The sequence below is a fragment of the Bombyx mori genome, chromosome 22, assembly GCF_030269925.1.
Source record: "Bombyx mori chromosome 22, ASM3026992v2".
Lineage (NCBI taxonomy): Eukaryota > Metazoa > Arthropoda > Insecta > Lepidoptera > Bombycidae > Bombyx > Bombyx mori.
This window is the reverse complement of record NC_085128.1, coordinates 2675109-2700228: the sequence shown is the minus strand read 5'-3', so window position 1 is coordinate 2700228 and position 25120 is coordinate 2675109. Positions and strand designations below refer to the sequence as shown.

Sequence of the window (25120 nt, the reverse complement as noted above, 5' to 3'; positions counted from 1 at the left end):
TATACCTATATTTTAATATATTTTAGTGTAGTTCGGGCGATTTAAGTATCTGTCAGATACCTTCTGTTCTATGATTAGCTACCGCCACAAGGGCACGCCAAATATTTTTTATTAGTTTTAATAATCTGATTAAACCTTATTATTCTCTCATAAATGAATTTTTGTTGGTGTTCAATTAACGAACTTGTGTTTAAATATATAACAGCTACCGATAAGAGAGGTCCGGTTCGCTTATCGCATTGTGTCTGTTCGTTCAACTGTCCATATTTGACTATAGATTATTATTTACATTTGTAATTTATGACCACTTACAACTGTTAAGATTTATTTCACTTTAGTTATGCGTCAAATTCTCTAGATCAGTGATTCTCAACCACTGTTCCGCGGCACTTTTGTGTGCCGCCAAATTTCAAAAGTGTGCCGCCAAATTTTGCGAATATGTATATAATAATGTTAACATTATTAAATTATATCACTTTAAAAGAAAAATATTTTAAACATGAATATATATGAAATCCACAAAAAAAAAAAAATAGTATATTTTAGTTTATTTCGTACATTAAAATTTTTTGATAAACTATTTATGCAGTGTGTTGGAGTAAGTAAATAATTTTTATCTTTTTTTTTGTGTGCCGCCAAATTTTGAAATCGTTAAATATGTGCCGCTACAAAAAAAAAGGTTGAGAATCACTGCTCTAGATCATTCAAGTCCGTTTGTCAGTTGCCTTTTTTTTATTGCTTAGATGGGTGGACGAGCTCACAGCCCACCTGGTGTTGAGCGGTTACTGGAGCCCATAGACATCTACAACATAAATGCGCCACCCACCTTTAGATATAAGTTCTAAGGTCTGCCTTGCCTGGAGAAGACCGTCATTAGTGTTACGACCGCTTAAGGTAGTTTTGTTTCGGATCCTCACGATCCACTAACGGTGCTTTTAGGTACCTCAAGCACCCTAAATTAACCCACAGACACAGCCCACTGAGTTTCTCGCCGGATCTTCTCAGTGAGTCGCGTTTCCGATCCGGTGGTAGATTCTACGATGCACTGTTCTTGCTACGGCTAGTGTTAACAACGTCACCAGGTTGGAGCCCCATGAGCTCACCTACTCGCTCGGTCAGTATAACCCCTCGAGGTTACTAGTATAGGCAGGAAAAAAAAAGTAGTTTTGTAAAAGTTTGGTACTTTTTATCCATTATTCGATCAATTAAATTGAATATAAAATGAATATAATCTAATGTAAGTATGTAAGTAGTAAGTAGTGGTAAGTAAGTAGTAAATAGGACACCTTTTTCATTTGGATTAAATTCAATTCACGTTAATCGCGAAATATGAAATCAAGATAATTAAATTAAACACACGAATAATTATTATTTTTCGTTAGTCTGTGCATTATAAATACGTAAATAAATGATTAAATAATAAAGTGAAAATGTAACTAGTAATACCTATTAAATACCTAAATAAATAAAGAATAGTAAAAAATAATACGTAGTAACAATGAAAAGTTAGTCATTTAAATCCATAGTAGGTATAATAAAATTTTATATTCAAATGACCAAGCGACTAGTTTGGTAAAGCTGTTCAAAAATGTTTCACACTTTTTGTGAACAGGTTTCCATATAACTATTAACTATCTTAAATATAATTCAAAAATTTCTACATATCATGTGTTTTATGTCCTTAAAACGAATACATCTTGTAAGGCGGATAAACTTTGGCAGTGACAAAGGTCTTTGTCGAGATAATTATTGTTCGAAATAGAAATTATTTTAAGAACAAAGGAGCTATTACCATTCATATCCAAGCGCAACCAAGAGCTTTGTTTCATTGCGCGCTTTTGATTTCTATTTCATTCCTGCATAATTATAACGTATCATAGTTTGACTTATAGCATTGTAACATAATAATTTTAAGGCCTTAGTAAATTGTTATGTCGCCTTAGCATGGCACCATAACATCTGTCCTCGTGTGTTGTTAAAGGCGAATGGTTACCATTGTTCTTGGACCTCAGCAATGCCAAAATCAAAGCCAAGCCGCTTACTGTTAGGCATAGGGATTAATACTTATACTCTGGCCTTACGGCTTAAACAGGTGTCTAACAATAGTGTTATATCAGGGCACTGCGATTGCCGACTGAGTATCATGGTGATAGGGTGTATTATAAGTACCCCAGTTATCACCATCCCGCGAATTTCCACCGAGAAGGAATCATGCGTTTGAGGAGCATCAACAGTTTTTTTTTGTATTGCATAGGTCGTGGATCAGCTCACGACCTACTTGGTATAAAGTGGAAACTGGAAAACAAATATATCACAACGTGAATGCCCACTTTGTAAATGAAGGCCGAAGTCTGAATTGTTTGTATACTGAATTGTTACTACAATTCGCACTGGTACTCCAGTGCGATTGCACAGCTCGTTAGTAAAATGCATTGGTAACATGGTCTTTTTTTATGATTGAAGGATTACTGGTGGCCCGGAGGCCTTCCAGTTTCACCAGCGAGCAAAGGCTCAGCCAAGAGGGGTGGGATTTGCTAACAGCTGCCCGAGCGTTTCCGAAGGAGAACTAGCAACTCAAGAGCAACTGCTTCGCGAATTAATCTAAGTTAAATGGTCTCCAACTCATGCTCACACTACATTTAAAAAAATGTCTTTACCGCGTTCTATGTGTACCCAAAATTCCTGATTTCCGGTGAATTACGTTAACAGCTACATAAAGTACCAAACATTGATTAATACGAACATTAATCCAATTTTACGGCTACTTAAGCGAACATTTAGAGGTTGTTTCAGATCACTATTGTACACAGAGATATATATTCGTAGAAACGCTAGGAAGTAATTGAGTTTTCATTACGATATTTTATAGTAGAAACGTGTTTCATGTTTGTTTTGTCGTTTACTTCGTGACTTCTTTAACGTCACATTCTGGCTTGGCAAATTATAATAGCTAAATGACGAGAAAGTTGCACTAGTGGTCCGGAGGTTAAAACTAAGGGGCCAGTGGCGTAGCGGGGTAGGCGCGGCGCCTTGGCGTGTGTATTATGTCCCGGGCGCTACTCACCAAAGGGCGGCAAATGGCCAGCAAAACAAAAAAATGCTGGTTCTTCTTATCAGCCCACAGACGTCCACTGCTGGACATAGGCCTCCCCCAAGCCTCGCCACAAAGACCGGTCCTGCGCTGCCTGCATCCAGCGAATCCCCGCGAACCTCGATAGATCGTCGGTCCATCTTTTGAGAGGCCTACCCACGCCACGTCTGCCGGTACGCTAATTAATCTTTATTTATTATTTTACTATAATTGATTTCTGGAAAACTATAATAAATTTTAATTCGTAAATAAAAAGGAAAAAAGGAACACTAATAGCCTAAATAGGGGCCCTAATAGTATTGTGCCCGGGGCGCGAGTTAAACTAAACTCGCTACGCCACTGTAACAGCCCCCCTACTCTGTGAGGCGACTTTCAAATACGAACTGGAATTTAAATCTCAAGTTAATGCTTCCCCAATTAAAATACTTATATAGGACAATCGTCTATTGAATAGTTTAAACACTTAAATAATTTAGGCAAGCGATATTTGAAGAAGTGCCTTGGTTTGAGGATCGGGAGATTGACGCAAATTATACCACATATTTTAAGATCGAAGCAGTTAAAGGCAGCAGAAGCTACTGAACTCGCCGAACAGCGAAATACAAAAGCATATAAAAACAAGTTTCTGCAAATAAAAATTCAAGACAATTCCTGATAAACATTTAATTTTCTAAAAATTATGTACAACACATACGTCACATATAATTTACATTAATGCATTTTAGAGTAGGTAACATTGTTTATTATTAATTCACATTGTCGTGTTGAGTCAACATCGGTAAAGAAACTAATGTCTGTCTTAACCAGATGCATAAACCATATATTGTTGTCATAAAAAAATATTTAAAATCGTGATTTCAAAAAGGAATTAAAAACAAATGCTATTTCATTAACTTTCGCAAAAAAGGTCCCAGGTAAGACCTTTGATGAAAAACCACCGCTCACAACGACTGTGACGTGGAACTTTTGAGTGTCGCTAAATTTTAGAATCGTCAAATGTGCCGTGATGAAAAAAGTTTGAGAACCACTGTAATACGATATCGTGACCAACAGGGAACGGCAACGGAACCCCTGAATAATTTATTAAAACAATAATTCGTCTATGATCGAATTTCAACGATAACTTCAGAAATGCTTTACATTGTCATTACTAAGTGTACACCGCACAGGCAACCCAAGTTAAAACATAAAATGGAATTATAATTGGTACTCTGATGTCTCTAGAACGTATTCAGACGGTTGTAGTGTGAAATATTAATTATACTCATAATTATAGTAGAATACATATTGCTGCATTCAAAAAATTCTTAGTACATCTGCCGCCGTAAACTTGAGCAAGATTATTGAGCAATTAATTTTAGTAATGAGTTTTTAATACCAACGATAATGGATTCTCGTCCGAAACTACAATCTTTATAGATTAATAATTATACTGACTTGTACTATAGTTACCTTTTACAGCTATGTAATGAAAAAATTGTGTATGACATCCAGAATGTGTTTAGGAATGTTCAAAATTGCTTGGAGTGCATCTATGCACAATGGGAGAAAAAAAAAAAAATTGTATGTCTAAAATATGTCTCAGAATTAAAGAAAATGTTCATAGGAAAAAGTTGTAGTTAACTATATTAATATACCACAATATCCTAATAAAAGTTACATATTGTCAATTTCAAGCTTGTATTTTTGAATTCCTTGACCATAGATATTTGATGCAAAAAAAACTACACCAAGTGTAGAAATAGCTTATATTAAAAATAAAACTCTGCAACCGCTTAATTAACAAAAACCAGATTTGTAAGGACGCTTCAAAAAAAAAAACAGTTGTTTCAACCAGTTTTAGTTCTTAATTTTATTTGGCCCTGAGAATATAACATCTGATCTCTGTTGCACGAAACACAATTCATATTATATTTGAATAACATTTTTTGTATTATTCAAATTACAAAAATTGAGAAATCAAAAAATACTGTCATTAATAATGATACAATTTAATCATCCCAGAATCTGGCTCTCTCTTGCTTCAAATCGTTCATTTGGCACAGAAACTTTTGCCTACAAAAGTGTAGTTTAATAGCAAAGATCTTACTTTTAATTTCTTAAGTTTAAAATTTCAGTAAAAGTAATTTTAGATTAACAGATGTTTATACATTTTTACTGAGTTGTGACGATAAGCTGTCTTAAGCCTTTAATAATTTAATATAAAAAAGATTTTTTCGAGTGCACTGATAAGGACAGTGGTACCAAAATTGAAAAAAAATAGTATTGGGTATGTACAAAAAGTACAAAGCACACAGTAAGCCTAAACATCTACAGAATAGGGTTTAAAACATCATTTTACACACTCTGACAAACAGACTTCTATAGTTACATAAAATTCGTACGCTTATTGGTACTAGCTTACATAATACATCGTGCAATAAACATGACCTCCTAAATATACTGTCAGGCAATTTTAGACTTTATCATCGTAGTACTGAAATGTATTAAGGTGGAAATTTCGATTTGAAGTTGGTATCGTTTGATAATAACATATTTTTATTAGTAACATTTGTTTCAATATTGATTGTGATAGAACACTCGTTATCTGGCATGCTTCAAAACGAATTTTTAAGTTGTTGCGTTGTAAAATAAAATAAATAATTTGTGTTCACATTACATTTTTGTTGATAAATTTTTCGAAATTTGTATTTTATTTGATATTGAGGTTATGCACTATTATGTCAACCATATAATCCGTAGTATTTATGGTACATTAAAATTCAGAATCCATGCACTTCACTTCAGATTGAAACAATAACGTTTGATAACTTCACAAAATTTTTCTTTTAAAATTTTTTTTTCAAAAAATTCTCTGTCATTTCTGCACATCACTTGATACAAATAATATTGTTGATACAACTAGCTGCGGATTATTCCTTTACACTTTAGTTTCATCTGTTCTCCTTCTCGGCAATTTTGGCACAAGCCACACAATTCGCGTGTGAGCGATAATTGTTATTCTTCCTTCTAACGGCGAAATTCCTTTCTCTTGAAGGGAACTTCTGTATCTTCCTTGGCTGTTCCTTTACGTCGGTCACGTGTTTATACATGTTTATTTGTTTAAGATTCAAGCACATAATACGCGTGCGTACAGTACAACAGTTGCGGTGTCACTGACTGACAGAAGAATTAAGTGAAGTGACTTGAATAGTGTTGTATGCGGGCGCATGCACTGACCTCTTTTGAAGGTTGCAATCGTCTCGCGAGTCGATAGCTTATCTAAGTTGTTAAGTAAAGAAGTATATATTATGTGGAGTTTCTGGACATTTATGTTTTCAAGTTTATAATTTATAATAAATTTGGTTTCGTTAAAATTTCAAATCGATCGAAATTACGACCCACTCCGAAGATCTGATTAGAAGCTCAGCTGGCTAAATTTCAAGTCGAACTCTTCGGTGAGCCCGACAAGTACGTTGACCTGTGTATAGTTACTGCTACCAGTAGCGTCATAGACATATTATAATAAGTGATTACCTGAACTCATAGACATCACAACGTAAATGCCGTGACCCGCTGTGAGACACGTGGTCATAGTTTGAATCGAATCCCACCCTTCAAACGGAAGAATATTACTGCTTCGCGGCAAAAATAGGTGGCAAGATGGTGTCTACCCACACGATCATACAAGCCCTATCGCAAGTTGTAGTAGTGATAGTTTATTTATTGTCGTCCATGTATTACTGGTAGTAACAAAAAGTATGTTAACACGAACAATTCTATGATAAATATTGTGTAACTTTTTATATTGTAGCGTGACACAAAATTGAACTAAACACGTAAAGCGTGCAGCACAGGTTTATCACATAATCAAATTTCGAAATGAAACGAAAACATAATAAAAAATTATAAAATTCTTTTTTTATGAATTTCTTTCTTTTTTTATGAATTTTGAAATCTATATTACAGGTGGCCCAAAGGCTTTTCCAGCTTCACCAGGACAGGTGGGCGAGCAAGAGCTCAGCCAGGAGGGGTGGGATTTTCTAACGGCTACCCGAGCGCCTCCGAAGGAGACCTAACAGCTCAAGATACATAACTACGACCGGATTGGAACCGCGACACGATGAGAAAATCCGGCGAGAAACTCAGCGGGTTGGTGCACGGGTTGGGTTGCACGTTGAACTCTTTGCCGAGTTCGACGAGTACGGTTACCGGGGTCCCTAAGCCTGCTTCTAGTATTAGAGCTGAAGCCATGTAATGCAAGAGTAATTGAATCTGATGGATGCGTAAGGGCGTGTCTACGACGTGTCTAGGGCGTCGACGGTGACTGGCTCCTGTATGATCAGGATTCAGGGAATAGTCAGCGGTGGCAACGATAAGGTGATCATCATGACAATCCAATTCTAACGTTATGTAATCGGCTTGTATCGATTTTACGCAAGAACGCATCAAAATCGATTTTAATTTTTAATTAGCATATCCTATGGAACGATGTTCTTGATGTGTGAAGAGGACATTTTGGCGGGAACGCGAGCAGTGAAGTTGTGTGATTTGTTTTATTTTGTCTATTTAGTGTTTCTTCAGGTTTAAATGTGTAATAACGGTGGTTTATTAACTTTTTAATATCTGTGAAAGTGCACGAATGTGGGAAAATGAAACAAAGCTGCTGGACGTAGCTTCTCGGGTTCCTCCAAAAAGTCCACTGAAATAATCTTAGTAAATGACTACCATTTTACTGATATTATATTTCATCCCATATCATCTTATTTCATTTCATTTAATTTCATCCCAGTTGATTAATGTCTCAAATTAATTATCTTCATTTCATTTCACTCCATAATATAATTTTTCGTAAAAATATGAATATAAATTAAAATAAGACATGACTTAAAGGTCTCAGTTACCGGGTCATAAAATCCCTTAAAAAAAGATGTGTGAGACGACCGTGTTTAAGTTCATTTACGGCAGTCAGGTGAAGGTAACTTTAAAATATTTCGTGTTTTGTGCATATATTCAGGGTATTGCTTTTAGATTGAGTGTACGAAAACATATTTCGCTGCAAATCTTTTTTTTTTATTAAATCATATTTTCTACTTTCATTTAAGAATAAAGAAGTTATTTTCTTTTGTAGTTAAGGACTTTTATTCAAGTATGCTCTGAAACTACTTAGTACCTAATCTATATCGTAATATTATCATAAATTTTAGTAACTGCAAGACAATCGCTTTGAGTATAATTGTCATTAAATTTCCGACGTAATATCATTATTCTGCTGACATTATACGTTAATTCGTATAAGCATTTTATGTTATGTCTACAACTATAGAGATACTATAGAGCTGAAGTTATATTGAGGAGGGAAGTGCATTTCAAATCCGGATGGCACGCGGCAAAAAAGATCTGTGGAAACGCAATGTGGATGAACTCAGCATTTTAGTTATTATGGATTTTATTGAAGAATAGCCTAAGAATATCAAGGTTATTGTTGCACATCGCAAATTTATAATAGGTACGTATGAGACATAAAATATTCATTAATATCATGCTCTATTTGTATGTAAATAGCATATAGCATTGAATCGATACATGAATATACATAGCGTGCAGTGTCACCTTAGGTCCAATGAAGCAATGAAGGTTCCACCATCAAAGGACTTCCTAGGCGGAAGGAAACGAAACGTGACGCGTGAAGAACTGTATCATTATTCTGAGATGAATCTTCAATATCTATAACAAAGGCTTGAGAAACCGACTGATGTCCCAGGGAGACTACTGGGGTATTATTTGTCGACTTTTAAATACCGTCGTGTTAACAGCCGTCTAATCTTAATATATATTTCATCTGTGCGTGTGTTTGTCACTGAACTCCTCCTAAACTCGGCTGGACCGATTTGAATGATTTTTTTGTATGCGTTTGGGTGGCACCCTGGATGGTTTAGATTCACAAACCAGCGCGGCAGATGACGCTGCAGTCGGTATCTAGTATCTAAAACTAAACGGCTGGATCGATTTGAATGAATTTTTGCAGGACAACGTCTGTCGGGTACGCTAGTTTTCCACATTATTTTAAAGATAATCTAATTAGACGATAACTTTTATATATTCTAATTAACGAGTGATTAAAGTTGTTTTAAATTCTTGCAAAAAACGATTAAAATACTAAAATGCTTAAGGGTCAAATTGGCTTATACAGGCTCTATTTAAACAGTAATTTACTAGTAAATCGGAATGCAGTTTAACCGCTTAGAAGAATCAGCAAGAAACTAATAGTTTGCATATTTTCCACGCGACCGTACATTGCAACACAGAGATTGTACATATAATTTTGAAATCAGTACATTTTACTAGAACTAAAAGAGACTGGCTTACATTACCGGGAGTAGATTGATGTTATGTACCGCGACTGCGTAAAATTTTCCAAGTACAATTTAGAGTCATGCATTTAACTAATTAACAATGTCATATCACTACATAGTATAAAAGAAAGTCGCTTTCTCTGTCACTATATGTACCTATCTGTCCCTATGTATGCTTAAATCTTTAAAACTACGCAACGGATTTTGATGCGGTTTTTTTAATGTATAGTAACATCCATTAAATAGTGGAGAAATCAATAATAAAGTACAGTTTCCGAAGCGAAGCTAGGGCGGGTCGCTAGTTCACACATAATTTCATACTAGAGAATGACCGAGCTTTGCTTTTTTTTTGATAAATTGTGTTTTTTAGAAATTATATTTAATCACGAATCACATATTGATTATTAAGTTGATTATCGATAAAGTTGATTATTGAAAACACGAATAAAACAAGATTTTCTGAAAATAAATCATAGCTAGATCGATTTATCGCCCCCGAAATCGCCTGTATACTAAATTTTATGAAAATCGTTGGAGCCGTTTCCGAGATTCAGATTATATATACATTTATATACAAGAATTTCTAGTTTAAAGATATTAGATTCACACATAAATTCTAGAAAAACAGTAATATGAAAACGGACCGTTTGCTACTTCACCATCATTGACCCTCAACTTCCTCGACTCCTCCTAATTAATTTACGAGTGCTGGTGATAGAACTTCTTGTGAGTCCGCACGTATTTGGGACATGCCTACCTGTCAAGCTTCAATCCAATTGAACCGAAAGCAAGTTGTTGGCAAAATTACTTTTTGCATATCGGACAACTGTTAGCAAATCCCAACCAAACCTGGCTGATCCTTTGTTCGCCCACCTATCCCGGTGAAACTGGAAAGGCCTCTGGGCCCCCATTAATCCTTCCTTCATGAATAAAATACATCTCACATGATAGATCGACTGATATATTTGATTTCAATCGAAGTAATAAGATTTCGTTAGCTTCACCACTATCTATGTAACGAATCCTTTCATGGTGATTTCTAACAACATCAATACTTCCGATTGAATTGAATGGATATTTTGTTTTTAAAAACCATGACAGTACAACAATGACTATATTTATTAAAACCCTTTGAAAGACGAACAATAAAAAGTCTAAAGACGTTTAAAGAATTCAAAACAATCGGACCAAGAATGTATGTATATAAGAGTGCATAATAATAATTACTAGTGGTCCCCCGGTAGTCGAAATTCTACGATAATTAATTGAAATTATAAGTTTGAACATTATTATGGTTCTATAGTTAAACACTATTATTTTACTTCCTTTAATCACAGATTTCGCCAAGACTACACTATAGACAAATAATATTAAAGGCAAACAATATTAACCTATTCTCAATTTGACCAAAGATTATAAACAATAAGAAAAGTTTGACGATAAATCATTTGCGTGTGTATGTGTCAAGTACATGGTATTGTGTGTTACGTTTCTTTTATTGATTTAATGTATTTTTTGGACATAATTAAAAAATAATAGCGTTCTGCACTCCCTATCTATATTGGGAAATTTCATATTCCTCCATCCGCGCAATTTTCGTAAAGAGGGGTACAAAGTTTTTGCTTCACGTATTAATATATAGATTTTGTAAAGGCGCGTCTGAGTTACATACAATAAATATGAGAGTATATAGTAGAACTCACCTCCAAGCGTGTGAGACGAATCCGGGGCACAGCTCTGGACAGTTGTCGCAAGGTCTTCCCTCTGATACTTCTTTTATCCGCACACCCTGAAACAAAAGCGAACAGATTATAAATCACTACATAGTTTAAAACAAAGTCGCTTTCTCTGTCCCTATATCCCTATGTATGCTTAAATCTTCAAAACTACGCAACGGATTTTGATGCGGTTTTTTTAATAGATAGAGTGATTGAAGAGGAAGGGATATATGTGTAATAACATCCATTAATTAGTGGAGAAATCAATAATAAATTACAGTTTCCGAAACGAAGCGAGGGCGGGTCGCTAGTATTTTATAATTTGCTTAATTACTGGTGGTAGGACTCAGTGTATGCCCTCGCGATAAGATACTATCTTCTGTAAGGTCTTCTTTCTTCTGTCGCGAAGCAGATATGCATTCCGGTGTGATGGTTGACTTTTATCACGGATGCATTAACTTGATAAAATTACTACATACACCCCATAGCATTTAATACACCATTAAGTAACGCACGCTTTTTAATGAAAATACTTCTGTTTCTTTTTAAAACACGTCCTAAATGTTTATATTCGCAAACGACAAAGAAACGAGTAAGTAGTCTTAGTCATATTTAATGGAGTTTTTGATTTAAATACTAACAAACAACATAAAAGTACAAACAGCGTAAACAAATATGCTAATTTGGAAGTTCCTATTTTGCCGGAATTCTTTCGTTACAAAAACAATCAGTGAAACAAAATGTTTGATGAGCTATGAAATCCGTGGATTCGATCCCTCCTGGCTGAGCCTTTGCTCGTCCACCTGTCCTGGTGAAACTGGAAAGGCCTTCGGGCTACCAATCCAACAATCTTAACAAAAACCCATTCGGTGTTCATATAAGTAATTCTTGATGCTGATAGCTAATCCAGTAACCCTACTATGATGTGTGGTCAGGCTTGAAATCGTGCTTAATTAATCATTGTTTTTTCATCGTTTAAAATATTAAAATTTATGTAAATATTATTACTATGGTGAACGTTGGCGAAAATTTTTCGGATTGTGAGAAATAAAGATAATTTAGTTTTACATTATGCATTATCATTTTTGCCACGAAAATAGAAATCAAGTAATTGTTAAGATATGTAAGATTATTTTTTTTATTTTAAAAAAACAAAACGAAACATTCGATAAGGCAGTTTGAACAGTGAAATTTTCAATAAGCTGAATTTCATTAACCTCATTCAAATTTTCCGTGTGGCTCCCATTAACGCCGACATCTTTAGTCTCAATTTCGTTGTCTTTGTCACCTTTATTACTGAATTTATCGTCATAAATTAATTCATCTGAATCGCACTCGCTATAACTATCCGAAGTGGAATATTCGCTGTCCCGTCTGTAGGCGAAGAGCTTAAAAAATCCAGCCATGTCTTTCCACGAGTCATCTTTCAAATCATTCTTTTTCTTCTTGTGTATTTTAAAAGGCACCTGTTTTAATCTAGGTTCGGCAATTGAAGATGTTTTCGTTACGATTTTTTTGTGATACTTATTGAAATCATCTTCTGAAACCCCGCAATGATAAAGTAAATAGTCTTTCACGATTTGTTCTGTTCTTTCAGGATCTCTCCAATAGGTTTCTTTTTTTTTTACTCCTAAATAGTAATCAAGGTCTCTTTCTCCGAGATCATCATCTTCAGTTTCTGAATCTTCTTTGTTGTTGATAGACATTGTTTTTAATTCTTCTGCGTTTGATTGCGAGGGAGATCTAATTTTCTTGGTGTTAGGCATCTTCTTCAAAAGATTGGCTGTGTTGGAGCTTATAAATTTTGTGGTCTTCCTGTAGACTGAAGCAACCGATTCCCTTCTACGCCTCATGTTCATTTTGTTGGTCTAGGTCGGAATCAAATAACGATAGTGTAGTAATTTGAAGTACTGAAATTTTATTACTTAACTCTTTGTAATAAGTATTTGCTGTTTTATTCATTCATCAGGACCAAATATTTTTGTTTTATTTATGATTGCTTTGTGAGATACTTTTTAATTTACAAATATTAGTTATATGAGACTTTTTTTCGTGGCCGTTAATATCCGAGAATGATGGTAGTTCACCGTAACAGTGTCCGCGGAATACTAGTTAACTTTTACGGTAACGATTCAATTGCGTTGATGACGTGATAGCTGTCACCTGGCTATGGATGGACGAAGTATCTCCTAGCCAAGACAGCTTGGCCTCCATTTTCCTTCTAATGAACTCCATTTTCAATAGTAAGCTTCGTAGGCGGGGTTCAAGGTAAAATAGCCTTGAATGGGTAGTTGGAGCTAAGGGTGTGGACTCTTTACGTCCATGCAAACAAAATAAATGTGACTACGACCAATGACACGACAAATTGCACGTAACCTCTTGCGTTATTGGGTACAAAGTGGCTCGTTATCCACGAGACCGATGCCCTTTGGTGTTTAATGTAAGCGGTGTAAGCTGACAATCTTTTAAGTTTCAGCGAAGGAAAATTATACTAATGAGGAAATTGCTATACCTATTTATTCATTGATATCAGCTTATTTGCCTTGCGGTACATTTATTTCTCATTTCATAAAAAATAATCATATTGATAGCATTATCAAAATAAAGTGATAGTGATTAAAGATAAACCAATAAGTTCTTCTAAGGAAAATTTATTTGTAAAGAATAAAAGAGGGCATTAGCACCAAGAGGAATAATATTTTTGATACCTGTGCCATCTATTCGTTAGAAATGGAAACTTTTACTGCCATCTATTGTCAGATAGCAAAAGTCTCTGAAAATACTTTTTGAAACAAAATTTTACAATGAAAAGTCATTAATCGTTTCGCATAGACTTATTTTCAAGCTTGATTGTCTTTGATTTTTGATGGCACTGTTAGTAAGTATTGGCGATTTCGGTTAAAGCTATAGTTCAAAAAGTTTTGCTTAGTAAAGCGCCATCTATTGATGATTTAAGCGACTAACCACTATGAAAAAGGAAAATATTATTTTATATTGTAGCTTTTTGAGGTTTTAGAAGTCGCTTATTTGTTGAATAACAAATTTAAAATTTCGCTTTTGTATTTATGTAGTATTGGGATATGAAAGGATTGGGAGTTGAAAGAATGGTTTTTTTCTCCATTAAACAGTCTATTACAACAGTGTTCATGAATGGTGACCGTGTGCCGGAAGATGCCAGGCCCCTATTACCGAAAGCTATAACTAGTGATTGTCACGGAAATCTCCTTGATGGAGCAAAAGCAGGACTAATATGTAATTTCGAACCTATATAAAGTCTATATACCCTAGTGGACTTACTTTCATGACAAAAGTATTTACTTATCATTTTAGAATATTCTAAGAAACTGCTTTACTCCTTCTTATTTGTTGTACAGAAATTATCTATGCAATAAATTTAGATGTTAGAAAATTTAAAATTAAAAATATGCATAAATAGGTAAATTAAATAATATTGGTAGTAATGTAAATAATCTTATTTTGAAAAAATTAAAAGGTTTGTTGTAATACATAGAAAAGTTTATTTAAATAACAAAAAATAAATATAATTTCCGCGATGTTTCCTTATAAAACTGAGGTATGACGCGATGGTTACCTTCGGAAACAGCTGTCATCGGTAATGACCATCAGATCATTGCTCGAAATATTCGATTACGCAACTACAATTGGCCTTGCGAATGTGAACCATATTTGGAGTTGAGACGAATTTCAAGTCAAGAGTGCGCGACAGTTTCGTTACAAAACTTAAAAAATTACTTTATTTAAATTACATTTTGGTAATAAAGTCGTCGTAGCCCAAAAAATAAGACGCCCGGTGCATTCGTATGTACCGGTGCAACGGTGTTCGAATCCCGCAGGCAGGTATCAATTTTTCAAATGAAATACGTACTTTCACGGTGAAGGAATAACACCGTGTCATAGAAACCAAACCCGCTGGACGTCTTGTGAATTCGCACGGGTAGGTACCACCCCCTGCCTATTTCTACCGCGAAGCAGTAATGCGGTTTGGTTTGAAAGTTGGGAAATTCCGTTGTACGGTAAACATTGAGACCTTAGAACTCATGGCGGTAGGTGGCGGCGTTTACGTTCCAGTGGTCTATGAGCTCTGATAAGCAATAAAAAAAGAAAAGAAAAAATAATTAATAATGTTCTAAACCGTAAAGTTAGTTTTAATAATTAATAATTAAAACTAACTTTACGGTTTAATATTAACATTATATATGTATTTTATAGTTTTCGTCGTAAAATTGATTTTACTGATGTCTCCCACTCGTGAGAATCGGCGAAACTGACGATGTACTACTAAACTAACTTTCAAGCTCTTGGTTCAACTTTCACCTTACTGTCAAATTAATTGATATAATAATTATGTTTTAATGATACATAATGGGCGGGTGGGGTGACCAGGATGGACAGAGTTCGGAATGAATACGGGGAGCTTTAAAGTCGCATCAATCACAGACAAAATGACGGAAAATCGCCTTAGATGGTATGGCCATATCATGAGACGGGACGAAGATCATGTGGTGAAGGTCGCATTGGGCTTGCCAGAATAAAAGAAAGGTAGAGGCCGCCCGCCATCGACCTGTTGGTCAAACATCGAAAGAGAACTTAAGAAAGCCCAATTGCCAAAACCGACAACCCAGGACAGATCAGCCTGGCGCCGTAGAGTGAGGGACCCGACCTCATATAACGGGAACAGGGACGGATACAAATAAAATTTAAGTAATTTCTTCGTGTTTATGAGCCTTAGTGAGTTTATGAGCTTGGTGTTTAGAATTTAAAGTGTTACTTTAAATTTCACGAATATTGAACGTACTTCAGTGAGATTAAAGCTTGATGCGAGTTCTTTAATGTTTCCTACGTTAACGTTTGCCTACGTTTGCCGCTAGGGGCGCTGTTCCAACTCCATAATAAATTAAGTTAACTTTTACGCTATCGAGAACGTTAAAAAACTCGTACTAAGAATACACAGAATAGTTTTCAGTCAGGATTGTTTTTCTATATTATCGTTCTTCACAAAATTTAATTCGTCATCGCTCGTAGCTTAGACTCAAGTTGTTAAATTATACATCGAATGAATCAGTATTTTTTGTTTACAAAGACGTAACCGAACCGGAGTGTACATGTTTTCAGTACCGAACCAACTTGCGGCTTCAATTATTAAGATAGTTTGAGCGTTCTGACTCATTTCGTGAATTTATTACCTATGTTTTTTTATACAGACGATGTTTTTTTATTGCTTAGATTGGTGGACGAGCTCACAGCCCACCTGATGTTAAGTGATTACTGGAGCCCATAGACATCTACAACGTAAATGCGCCACCTACCTCGAGATATAAGTTCTAAGGTCTCAGTATAGTTACAACGGCTGCCCCACCCTTCAAACCGAAACGCATTACTGCTTCACGGCAGAAATAGGCAAGACGGTGGTACCAACCCGTCCGGACTCACAAGAGGTCCTACCACCGGTAAGTAATGAATGAATGATGTAATGAATTCGTGTATCGTTAATCATACGCGATCTTGTATGTAGACCGAATGGTAAACAGTCGACGTTGCCCTAAACAGGACATTACGGATCCTCCCGATCTATTAACGGTGCTTTTAGGTACCACAAGCACCGGTCACCGCCTCGTAGAACCCGTCGCTTACGACGAAGAGCTCGACAAGCGAATTAACCCATAGACATAGCCCACTGAGTTTGTCGCCGGATCTTCTCAGTGGGTCGCTTTTCCGATCCGGTGGTAGATTCTGCGAAGCACTGCTCTTGCTAGGACCAGTGTTAGCAACACTCCCGGTTAGAGCCCCGTGAGCTCACCAACACGTCAAAGAGAAGCTGAAATACCCTCTCAAGGCTATCAGCATAGGTAGGAAAAAAAATGAATCGTTAATAATTGTTTTTTTTTAAAGATACACCTTAAAAAGGTTGTTGGTACCATAAGAGGTTCATCCCTATGAGACGTTGCAATGCATTTATTACTGAAGGCAGGGTTGACGTCGGGGAGGTGGCTGGTCGTAAAACTCATGCCAAATCCTTATACTGTATGCCAAGAGAACGTACTGCAGCGACCCTTAAATATTGCGGGAAAGAAGAATTAAAGGAAAAAAGAAGAAGAAGAAGAAGAAAAAATATTATTGTAACGTTTAATTCGAAATATAAATTCTAAGAAGTTGATTTTTAAATTCAGAAGGATTTTAAAATTTTAATTACGTTTTTACAATTTAATTTTTAAATCATATACATACATTGAATAGACTAATCACTCAGGCTGGAGTCGCATAAATTGGCTTTACTCTAAGAACTCTCCATTTAACTTGTACTTTAAGTCGCGCATGAGTAGGTACATTTAAAAGTATATGTACTTACATACATACTTAAAATATGGACTTAGTGTGGTGGTTTGTTTCAGTATTATTGAAGTTTACTTTAGAAAAACGAACGAAGACAAACAAAACGAAGCCGCGTATATCTAGAGAATACGTGACTCCATTTTTAAAAATTTGATTGATTTCGAATTTCAGAACGTTTCTTTCTCACTAATTTATCTTATATTAGATTGAAATAAATTAGACATTAAATTAATTAGACCTGTCGATCCAACAGTCCGTAAGTCCTTTAAAAAGCTTTCGGGTCTAGAAGGAAGCACATTATTTGTATCATTTCTTCACCTCTAAAAAGCTGGCATGCGAAAGCTATATTTTTAATTTTTTTGGAACGAAGTTCCTTATGGGACGATGCGGAGGGGTACCCTAACCGGGAAAAAACGTTCGTAACGTAAGATTTTTATTAGTATACAGTGTACGACTTAACTTTGTAATAAAGTGCAAAAAATAACATATTTTTTATTATAGTTTTTTTATAAATCATTGAATAAAATAGAGTTGATAACTTTATAAAGTAGTTTTTTTTTATCAATAGAAAAATCTTAATAAAAAATGTATACCCGAATAATTATTTTCTTTATACCTCGAATAGAACTTAAAATTAATATTTTTCTAATAAGGAACTTCGTTCCTATCCGGTGTCCCACGACACCACACATCTTTTTATTTTATTGCATCGATATTCCACCAGATATTCAGATATTCTTCTTTATTGTCAAGTAAGAGAATCCTGCAAGGTTAAAAGTCTATCTGGCTATTCCTAACACGATACGCAACCGCGGCTACTTCTCGCTTCTGCTATTGTGGTCACTAAAGTCAACATCAGTTACGATATTCCTTCTCAGTCTTAATTTCTCCCTTAATTTTACTAGTGGTAAGGCACAATAACCAGCATGGATCTTAACCATTCTGTCAACTTTCACACTCGAAACATTACCGCGTATCATTGCAACTTCCACTTTTTTGCAGCTTCTTCTAATTTTCTGTTCTAACTTCAAATTTCACACCGCCCGGAGGATCTTAGTGTTTTCATCTCGTTATAATGAGCATTTTATACCTTACGATACGATTTTAATATAATGCAAATGTGACTTTTTTTTTTCGGGCCGGGGGCCGAACCTCCTACGAGGTCCCCGCGCTGTGTGTGAGACTCAACGATCTGCAAGATATTGGGAGCAGACCGCGGGCCCAATGAGTTTTAGAGCCCACCCACTAAACGACTCCCCTGCACTCTTATAACCGACGTCCGATCTCCGTCTGGGGTCAAAACCCGGTCAGAGTAGAGGGGTTCCCGCGGTAAACGCTACAACCAGACACGCAGTGGCACCCCGAGGACGCCCGACCGACGGGTCGTCGAGGCGATAGTCGACGACTAACGACGTCCGCGACCGCGGCCCTACCAGGCCGCCCGGGCGATGCCGCTGGTGTTCCGGGATTCCCCGCTGGGCCAGAACCAGCCTGCCGGGTCAGAACGCGATACACCGCCGACCGGGTTGCTCTTCCACAGTATGTTCGGCGACGACAGTGACGACGAAAATGCGGACCGCACGCCCTCCTCCGGCCCCCGAAATGTGTACTTATTACCTTAACTTCATATATCAGTGTGCATATAATCAAATATATACTATTATGCTATCGATATAATATTTTATGATTAAAGCAAGATTTACTTTGTAATGTCTATGGGATTCATTAGCCATTTAACATCCGGTGGCTCGTAAAGTTGTTAATCTCTTTACAACAATAAGTAAAAATACTTTAAAATCGTCGGCTGTAAAGATCTTTTATTGTTTCATATTAAACCGGTATTACTGGACTCGTTGTAGTTCCAACATTATTTCGTATTAAATCTCTAACAGGTACTGAAAGAATTTAACAAAATGATACTACCTATTTGTAACGGAAGTATATTTTCGAACAATAGGGATTATTCTCTATAATTGTATTCAACTTGCATATTTTTTTTTTCCTTCCTGTGCTGGTAGCCTAGAGAGGCTATTCCAGCGTAACCGTAACTAGTAGGTGAGCTCACGGGGCTCAAACCTGACGACGATGCTAACACGAACCCTAGCAAGAGCCGTGCTTCGCAGAATCTACCACCGGATCGGAAACGTGACCCACTGAGAAGATCCGGCAGAAACTCAATGGGCTGTGTCTGAGAGTTAATTTACTCGTCGAGCCCTTCGTCGCAAGCGACGAGTTCGACGAGAACGGTGACCGGTGCTTGAAGTACCTAGAAGCACCGTTAGTGGATCGGGAGGACTATTATCTGTCAATGGATTAGATCAATTCAAACAAATATACTAGGTGTCTAAAATCTAATCTGCAAAATAAAGTTAATAGTTAAAAAAATAATTTCAGAATTTCATCAATAACATTTCACATATAGACGATTGTAAGACTAAATAAGTTTATTTAAGTTTTAATTAAACCTGTGTCATTTAAAAGTACTAAATAATGATGTTAAAGTCTGTGAGTTTGGGTACACCGCTAATTCGCGTTAAACTATCTGCTAATCATACGGCTTGAGTTTTTGGGGCTGGACTAATAATTGCCAGATATATATGTAGATCCTTCGTATACGTAGATCCTTGGTATCGGATAAAATATATAGCTAAAAGATTATGTGGCAGGGCAGCGAGTTTAACACTTTTGGCGGGAAGGTGAGGTGTAAAACGTCATTGGGTTTTTTTATTTTATTGCTTAGGTGCGCGGACGAGCTCACGGCCCACCTGGGCTTAAGCGGTTACCGGAGCTCATAGACATCTACAACGTAAATACCGCCACCTATCTTGAGATATGTATAAGCTCTAAGACCTCAGTATAGTTACAACGGCTGCCCCGCCCTTCAAACCGAAACGCATTACTGTTTCACGGCAGAAATAGGCAGAAAAATTACACCGGAATATTTTTCAGATATATTGTAGACAATTGTTGTACTATAATTAATCGAATAAACCCGAAAAATGGTTTGGATTATGTCCACCACCCGCGAAAACCGAAGAAAATACTCTAAATTAAAAATATTATAGAATATTTAAAAAAAATCATTTTTAATTTTTATACTGTATATTCGATGAAGTCGCCGAAGCAATCAATTCTAATTAATATTGAATTATGCGATCGTTATTCAAGGCTAAGACTATGCACCAAGTATTGCTCCACTTATTAGACTGATACACCTTCTAATGTATGCAACAGACATAGAACAGTTTGAATACATTGAAAAATGAACTGTAACGGTGTTTTTATATGGTATACAATTCTGAATAACTTTGTAGAGTTACGAAATGCAAAGGATTAGTGGTTCATGAAACCGGTCGAGGATTGCAATTTAGGAACCTAGGTTGCTTGAAAAAAAAATCGATTTAGTTATTTTTTGGACGTTTGGCTATTCCGACTTCTCGCGGACGGGACGGTGCTTATTACGTGATAGCTATAGACTCTGATTGCGGTCCGATTAGATTCGCATCAGACTTGGTACATCATTGTGCGATGCGTTACCGAGGATAGGGAACTATTGTAACAGACAATGTATTCGAATTGAAAAGGGGTCAAATTTAGGAGACAATTAATACAAGGATATGAGCTCTCTCTGCCAGTCTGATGTAATAAAAATGTCTCAGCCTATCTTCTGTTAAGATGTTGTCACAGCACATTTGAGACATTACCGCAAAACGATCAATGGATTAGGATAAGTACAAAAATAGAAAACCCGTAATGGTTCAAAACACGCTCCCAATATTCCCCTCCCTAAATAAATTAAAAAGTCGCAATGTAGTCATACGTTGTTGCCATACCGAAGAGAATTAACCGCACCTTTTGATAATTAATTAAGTTACCTCCACGAGTCTATGGCGTGACCAAACACTTCATTTCAGACATGACTTGTCATTTAAGCACGATGGTGATTAGCTTTGAGTGTTATAATATTTATAAAAAAAACAAAAGAACAATAAAATAACTAGATTCGAATCACCCCAAAATATGTAAGACTAGCGACTCGCCCTCGCTTCGCTTAGGGAACTGTAATTTATTATTGATTATTACTTACTTGAAACTTATCGTTTTATTTTGGGTAATTCACACTATATCTTTATAAATTATAGTCGATGCTTTTTTTTATTGCCCGCGTAGGCAGACGAGCATACGGCCCACCTGATGGTGAGTGGTTACCGTCGCCCATGGACTTCAACATTACCAGGGGCAGAGCCAAGCCGCTGCCCACCGTTAAGTAGGTACTCTCCACAATGTGTTAATCTGATGTGTCAGCTATATTATTGTAGAGTTTCATCAAAAACAATTCAGTAGTTTTAGCGTGAAAGGGTAACAAACATACGTCCAAACATTACTGGTGGTAGGACCTCTTGTGAGTCCGCACGGGTAGGTAACACCGCACTGCCTATTTCTGCCGTGAAGCAGTAATGCGTTTCGGTCTGAAGGGTAGGGCAGCCGTTGTAACTATACTGAGATCTTAGAACTTATATCTCAAGGTGGGTGGCGCACTTACGTTGTAGATGTCTATGGGCTCCAGTAACCACTTAACACCAGGTAGGCTGTGAGCTCGTCCATCCACCTAAGCAATAAAAAAAAAAATAAAAAAAATTTCTTACAAACTTTCGCGATTATAACATTAGTAGGATTAGTAGGATTTCCCAAATCGCTTGTTCGTATTGTCAAAATAATCGCGCGCCAAAATTAGCAATTAACGTAATTCGGCCGCGTCGCAGCTCACGTGGTCGCATGACCTTGTCGTGCGTAACTTCATAATTAATTTTACGTGTGACTGATTTAATTTTGAAGTATGCGGACGCTTTTAACACTAAAAAAAAAAGTGTGGCACTCGGGAACTGCCGCGGTAAAGCTATTGTATAGCATTTTTTATCAACTTATGCAATTATAATTAGACAATAATAATTTAATATAAAAACAATAATAAAACAAGACCACGCTATATTAAACATTAATAAAAGCAAAACCTTAACTGTCCTCTTCACACTCATAAGCTAGACCGCGCGAGAGAGAGATGGGCAGACTTTCATGATGCGCATGCAGTGTGACGTCACGCCACGCGCTTATTCACAAACACTACACAAGCGCAACGTGTGAATGTGTTGAACGCGAGCTACATGGTAGGCGGAGTGAGGGGTGTAAGGTTTTTTTCGTTACGGAATTTCATGATTCGGTCGCCGCGCTCAAGGCCCGAGATAAAAGCTATGCAATAGCTTAAAATAATAATTGAACAAAAGACGGAAGCTAGCACAATATTCAAACTCGCAACTTAACAATTTAGTTGAAACTTGTGTACGAAAATAGTGTAATGACAATAGTTCAAATATACACACACAAGTAAACTGAAAATGTAGGTTTAATTAGAAATTTATGAAGTTTACGAGTGGAAGGGGCCCCGAAAGCCTAGTATCAAATAATATCAAAACAATTTCTACTATTACTATTGTTATTAACTTATCACTAATAACCACTGTGTACGGAGTCAATCAACGACTGATTCAGATGCCAATCTTCTTCTTCTCTTGCCGGTACCAGTCTTGACAGAGAAGTCGTGATCATCACTTCAGGTGTTTGTTGGTAACGGCAATACGATAATTTTAATTATAAATTTTTAATTATAAAACGCCCTTAAACAGGAACTCATGACAGCTTAATAGCTGTCATGCTATACTAATATTTTTTTTTCAAAACACCATCTAGATTACTTATAAAATGACGTAATTAAGAATGATTTGAAAAGCGGTTTAAGAGTGAGTGGGATTATCTAACTATCTCTTTCTAACGCCCGCCTCCTTAATGGCAATGACATCATGAACCATTATTTGCATCCTTTTTGTTGTTTCACAACTGCGCCCACTACCAGATGAATAAATTCTAGCTTAGTAACTTTTGGAACGTTTTTTCTCGTCGTTTCGTTTCGTTTTTTCTGTGTATTAAGATCATAGACAACATAGTTTTTAGAATCAAAGATACATCCAGGGACTTTTTGGCGGGAACGCGAGGAGTGAAGTTTTGTGATTGTTTTATTTTGTCTATTTAATGTTTCTTCAGGTTTATATGTGTAATAACGGTGGTTTATTAACTGTTTAATATCTGTGAAAGTGCACAAATGTGGGAAAATGAAACAAAGCCGCTGGACGTATATTCTCGGGATCCTCCAAAAAGCTCACTGAAAAAATCTCTGTAAATGATCCACAATTTTACTAAGATTATATTTCATCCCATATAATCTCGTCTCATTTCATTTAATTTCATCCCAGTTGATTAATGTCTCAAATTAATCATCTTCATTTCATTTCATTTCACTCCATATTATAATTTTTCTTAAAAATAAGACATGATAAAATAAAAATAAGACATGACTTAAAGGATTTAGTTACCATGTCATAAAATCCCTTAAAAAAACACATCCAGATAATTAAAAAAAAACAATTAAAAACAATAAACATCAAATTACTAGTTGTCATTTGAATTCGTATTTCGGCCTATAAATCGTTCAGAAATAAGAAATATAATCGTTAGGAAATGTTTAAAGCATTTGAACTGTAAACTGTTTGTAGATAAGATTTAAAATTAATGAACCGAATTGTATTTTCTGATATTCTGGTATCAGTAAAAAACATTCATTGTTTTTTTAATTTTATGATCTGTTAACTAAACAAATATTCGAGGAATTTACAATTTTATTTTCTATTGTATATATGACAAGCATACGGCTCAGCTAGTGTTACCATCATAGATATTACAACGTATGAATGTCGCCTCCGATCTTATATTTTAAGGTATCCAACTTTGAGACATGAGACCTTGAGACGCGAGATTTGAGTCGCAATTGTACACTGTACAGCGGCTTTCATATCCGATTGCTTCACAGCAGAAAAGGCACTTTACCAAAAACCATTTTACACCTCATAATTAAAATTCACTTCGGTACCAGTTCAAGAGGATTTTTAATAAGTGACTTTTAAAGGATGTAACATTATATTACTGCAATTAGAACTCAAAGGGCGTAACGAAGCGTCGTCTGAAGTTGGCAACCCTAGCCTTCGGGAGTTCTTTGTAAAGTTGCCGATCCTCAAACCGTTCACCGTTGTATAATTAAAAAGCAACACTTTTTTATAATTAAAAAAAAGGAGTTGCTCAATTTGCCTGTAATTAAAATAACCTATATATTTTAACGACTTTTTTTGAGTTATTTTAATTTTCTTAAATGATAATTAATGGATCTGGAAAGATCTGGATACTTCATGTTGGTGTTGTATTACTCGTATGATGCTTCTTCAAAATAATTTTATGAAGTCATTACCGATCATTGCCGAGATCAACGAGCGACGCTTTCAATGTCAAAAAATGACATTTTATACAAAAAAAGTTAAAATAAAGTTCAACACAAGCTGGTACGGATTGCCATGGGCCCAAAAATTTCTATAGTTTATGAACTAATTAGTTGTAAACAAATGCACAATATATGATTTGTTTGCAAAATAAAGTCGTTACTAAAATTAAGGTGGAATAAAATGAGGTAATATATGTATATAATAATTATAGTGTTTATTTATGTAATTAAATCGAACGTAACT

The 25120-nt window shown here is 35.8% G+C and overlaps 1 protein-coding gene and 1 long non-coding RNA gene across 3 annotated transcripts in view; one reads left to right on the top strand and one right to left on the bottom strand.

Moving 5' to 3' along the window:
• The window catches only part of LOC101741761 (four and a half LIM domains protein 2), a 197722-nt gene that overhangs the window by 126494 nt on the left and 46108 nt on the right, over positions 1-25120 (bottom strand). For both annotated transcript variants that reach the window (XM_062674867.1, XM_004924738.5), the window contains exon 2: positions 11130-11215. In XM_062674867.1, the coding sequence (XP_062530851.1) occupies positions 11130-11215 (86 nt within the window). The remainder of the gene's footprint in view (positions 1-11129; positions 11216-25120) is intronic.
• On the top strand, positions 3147-8917 carry LOC110384971 (uncharacterized). The gene is made up of 3 exons (XR_002430324.2): positions 3147-6541; positions 7040-8579; positions 8689-8917. It is a non-coding gene; the product is annotated as an uncharacterized LOC110384971 (long non-coding RNA).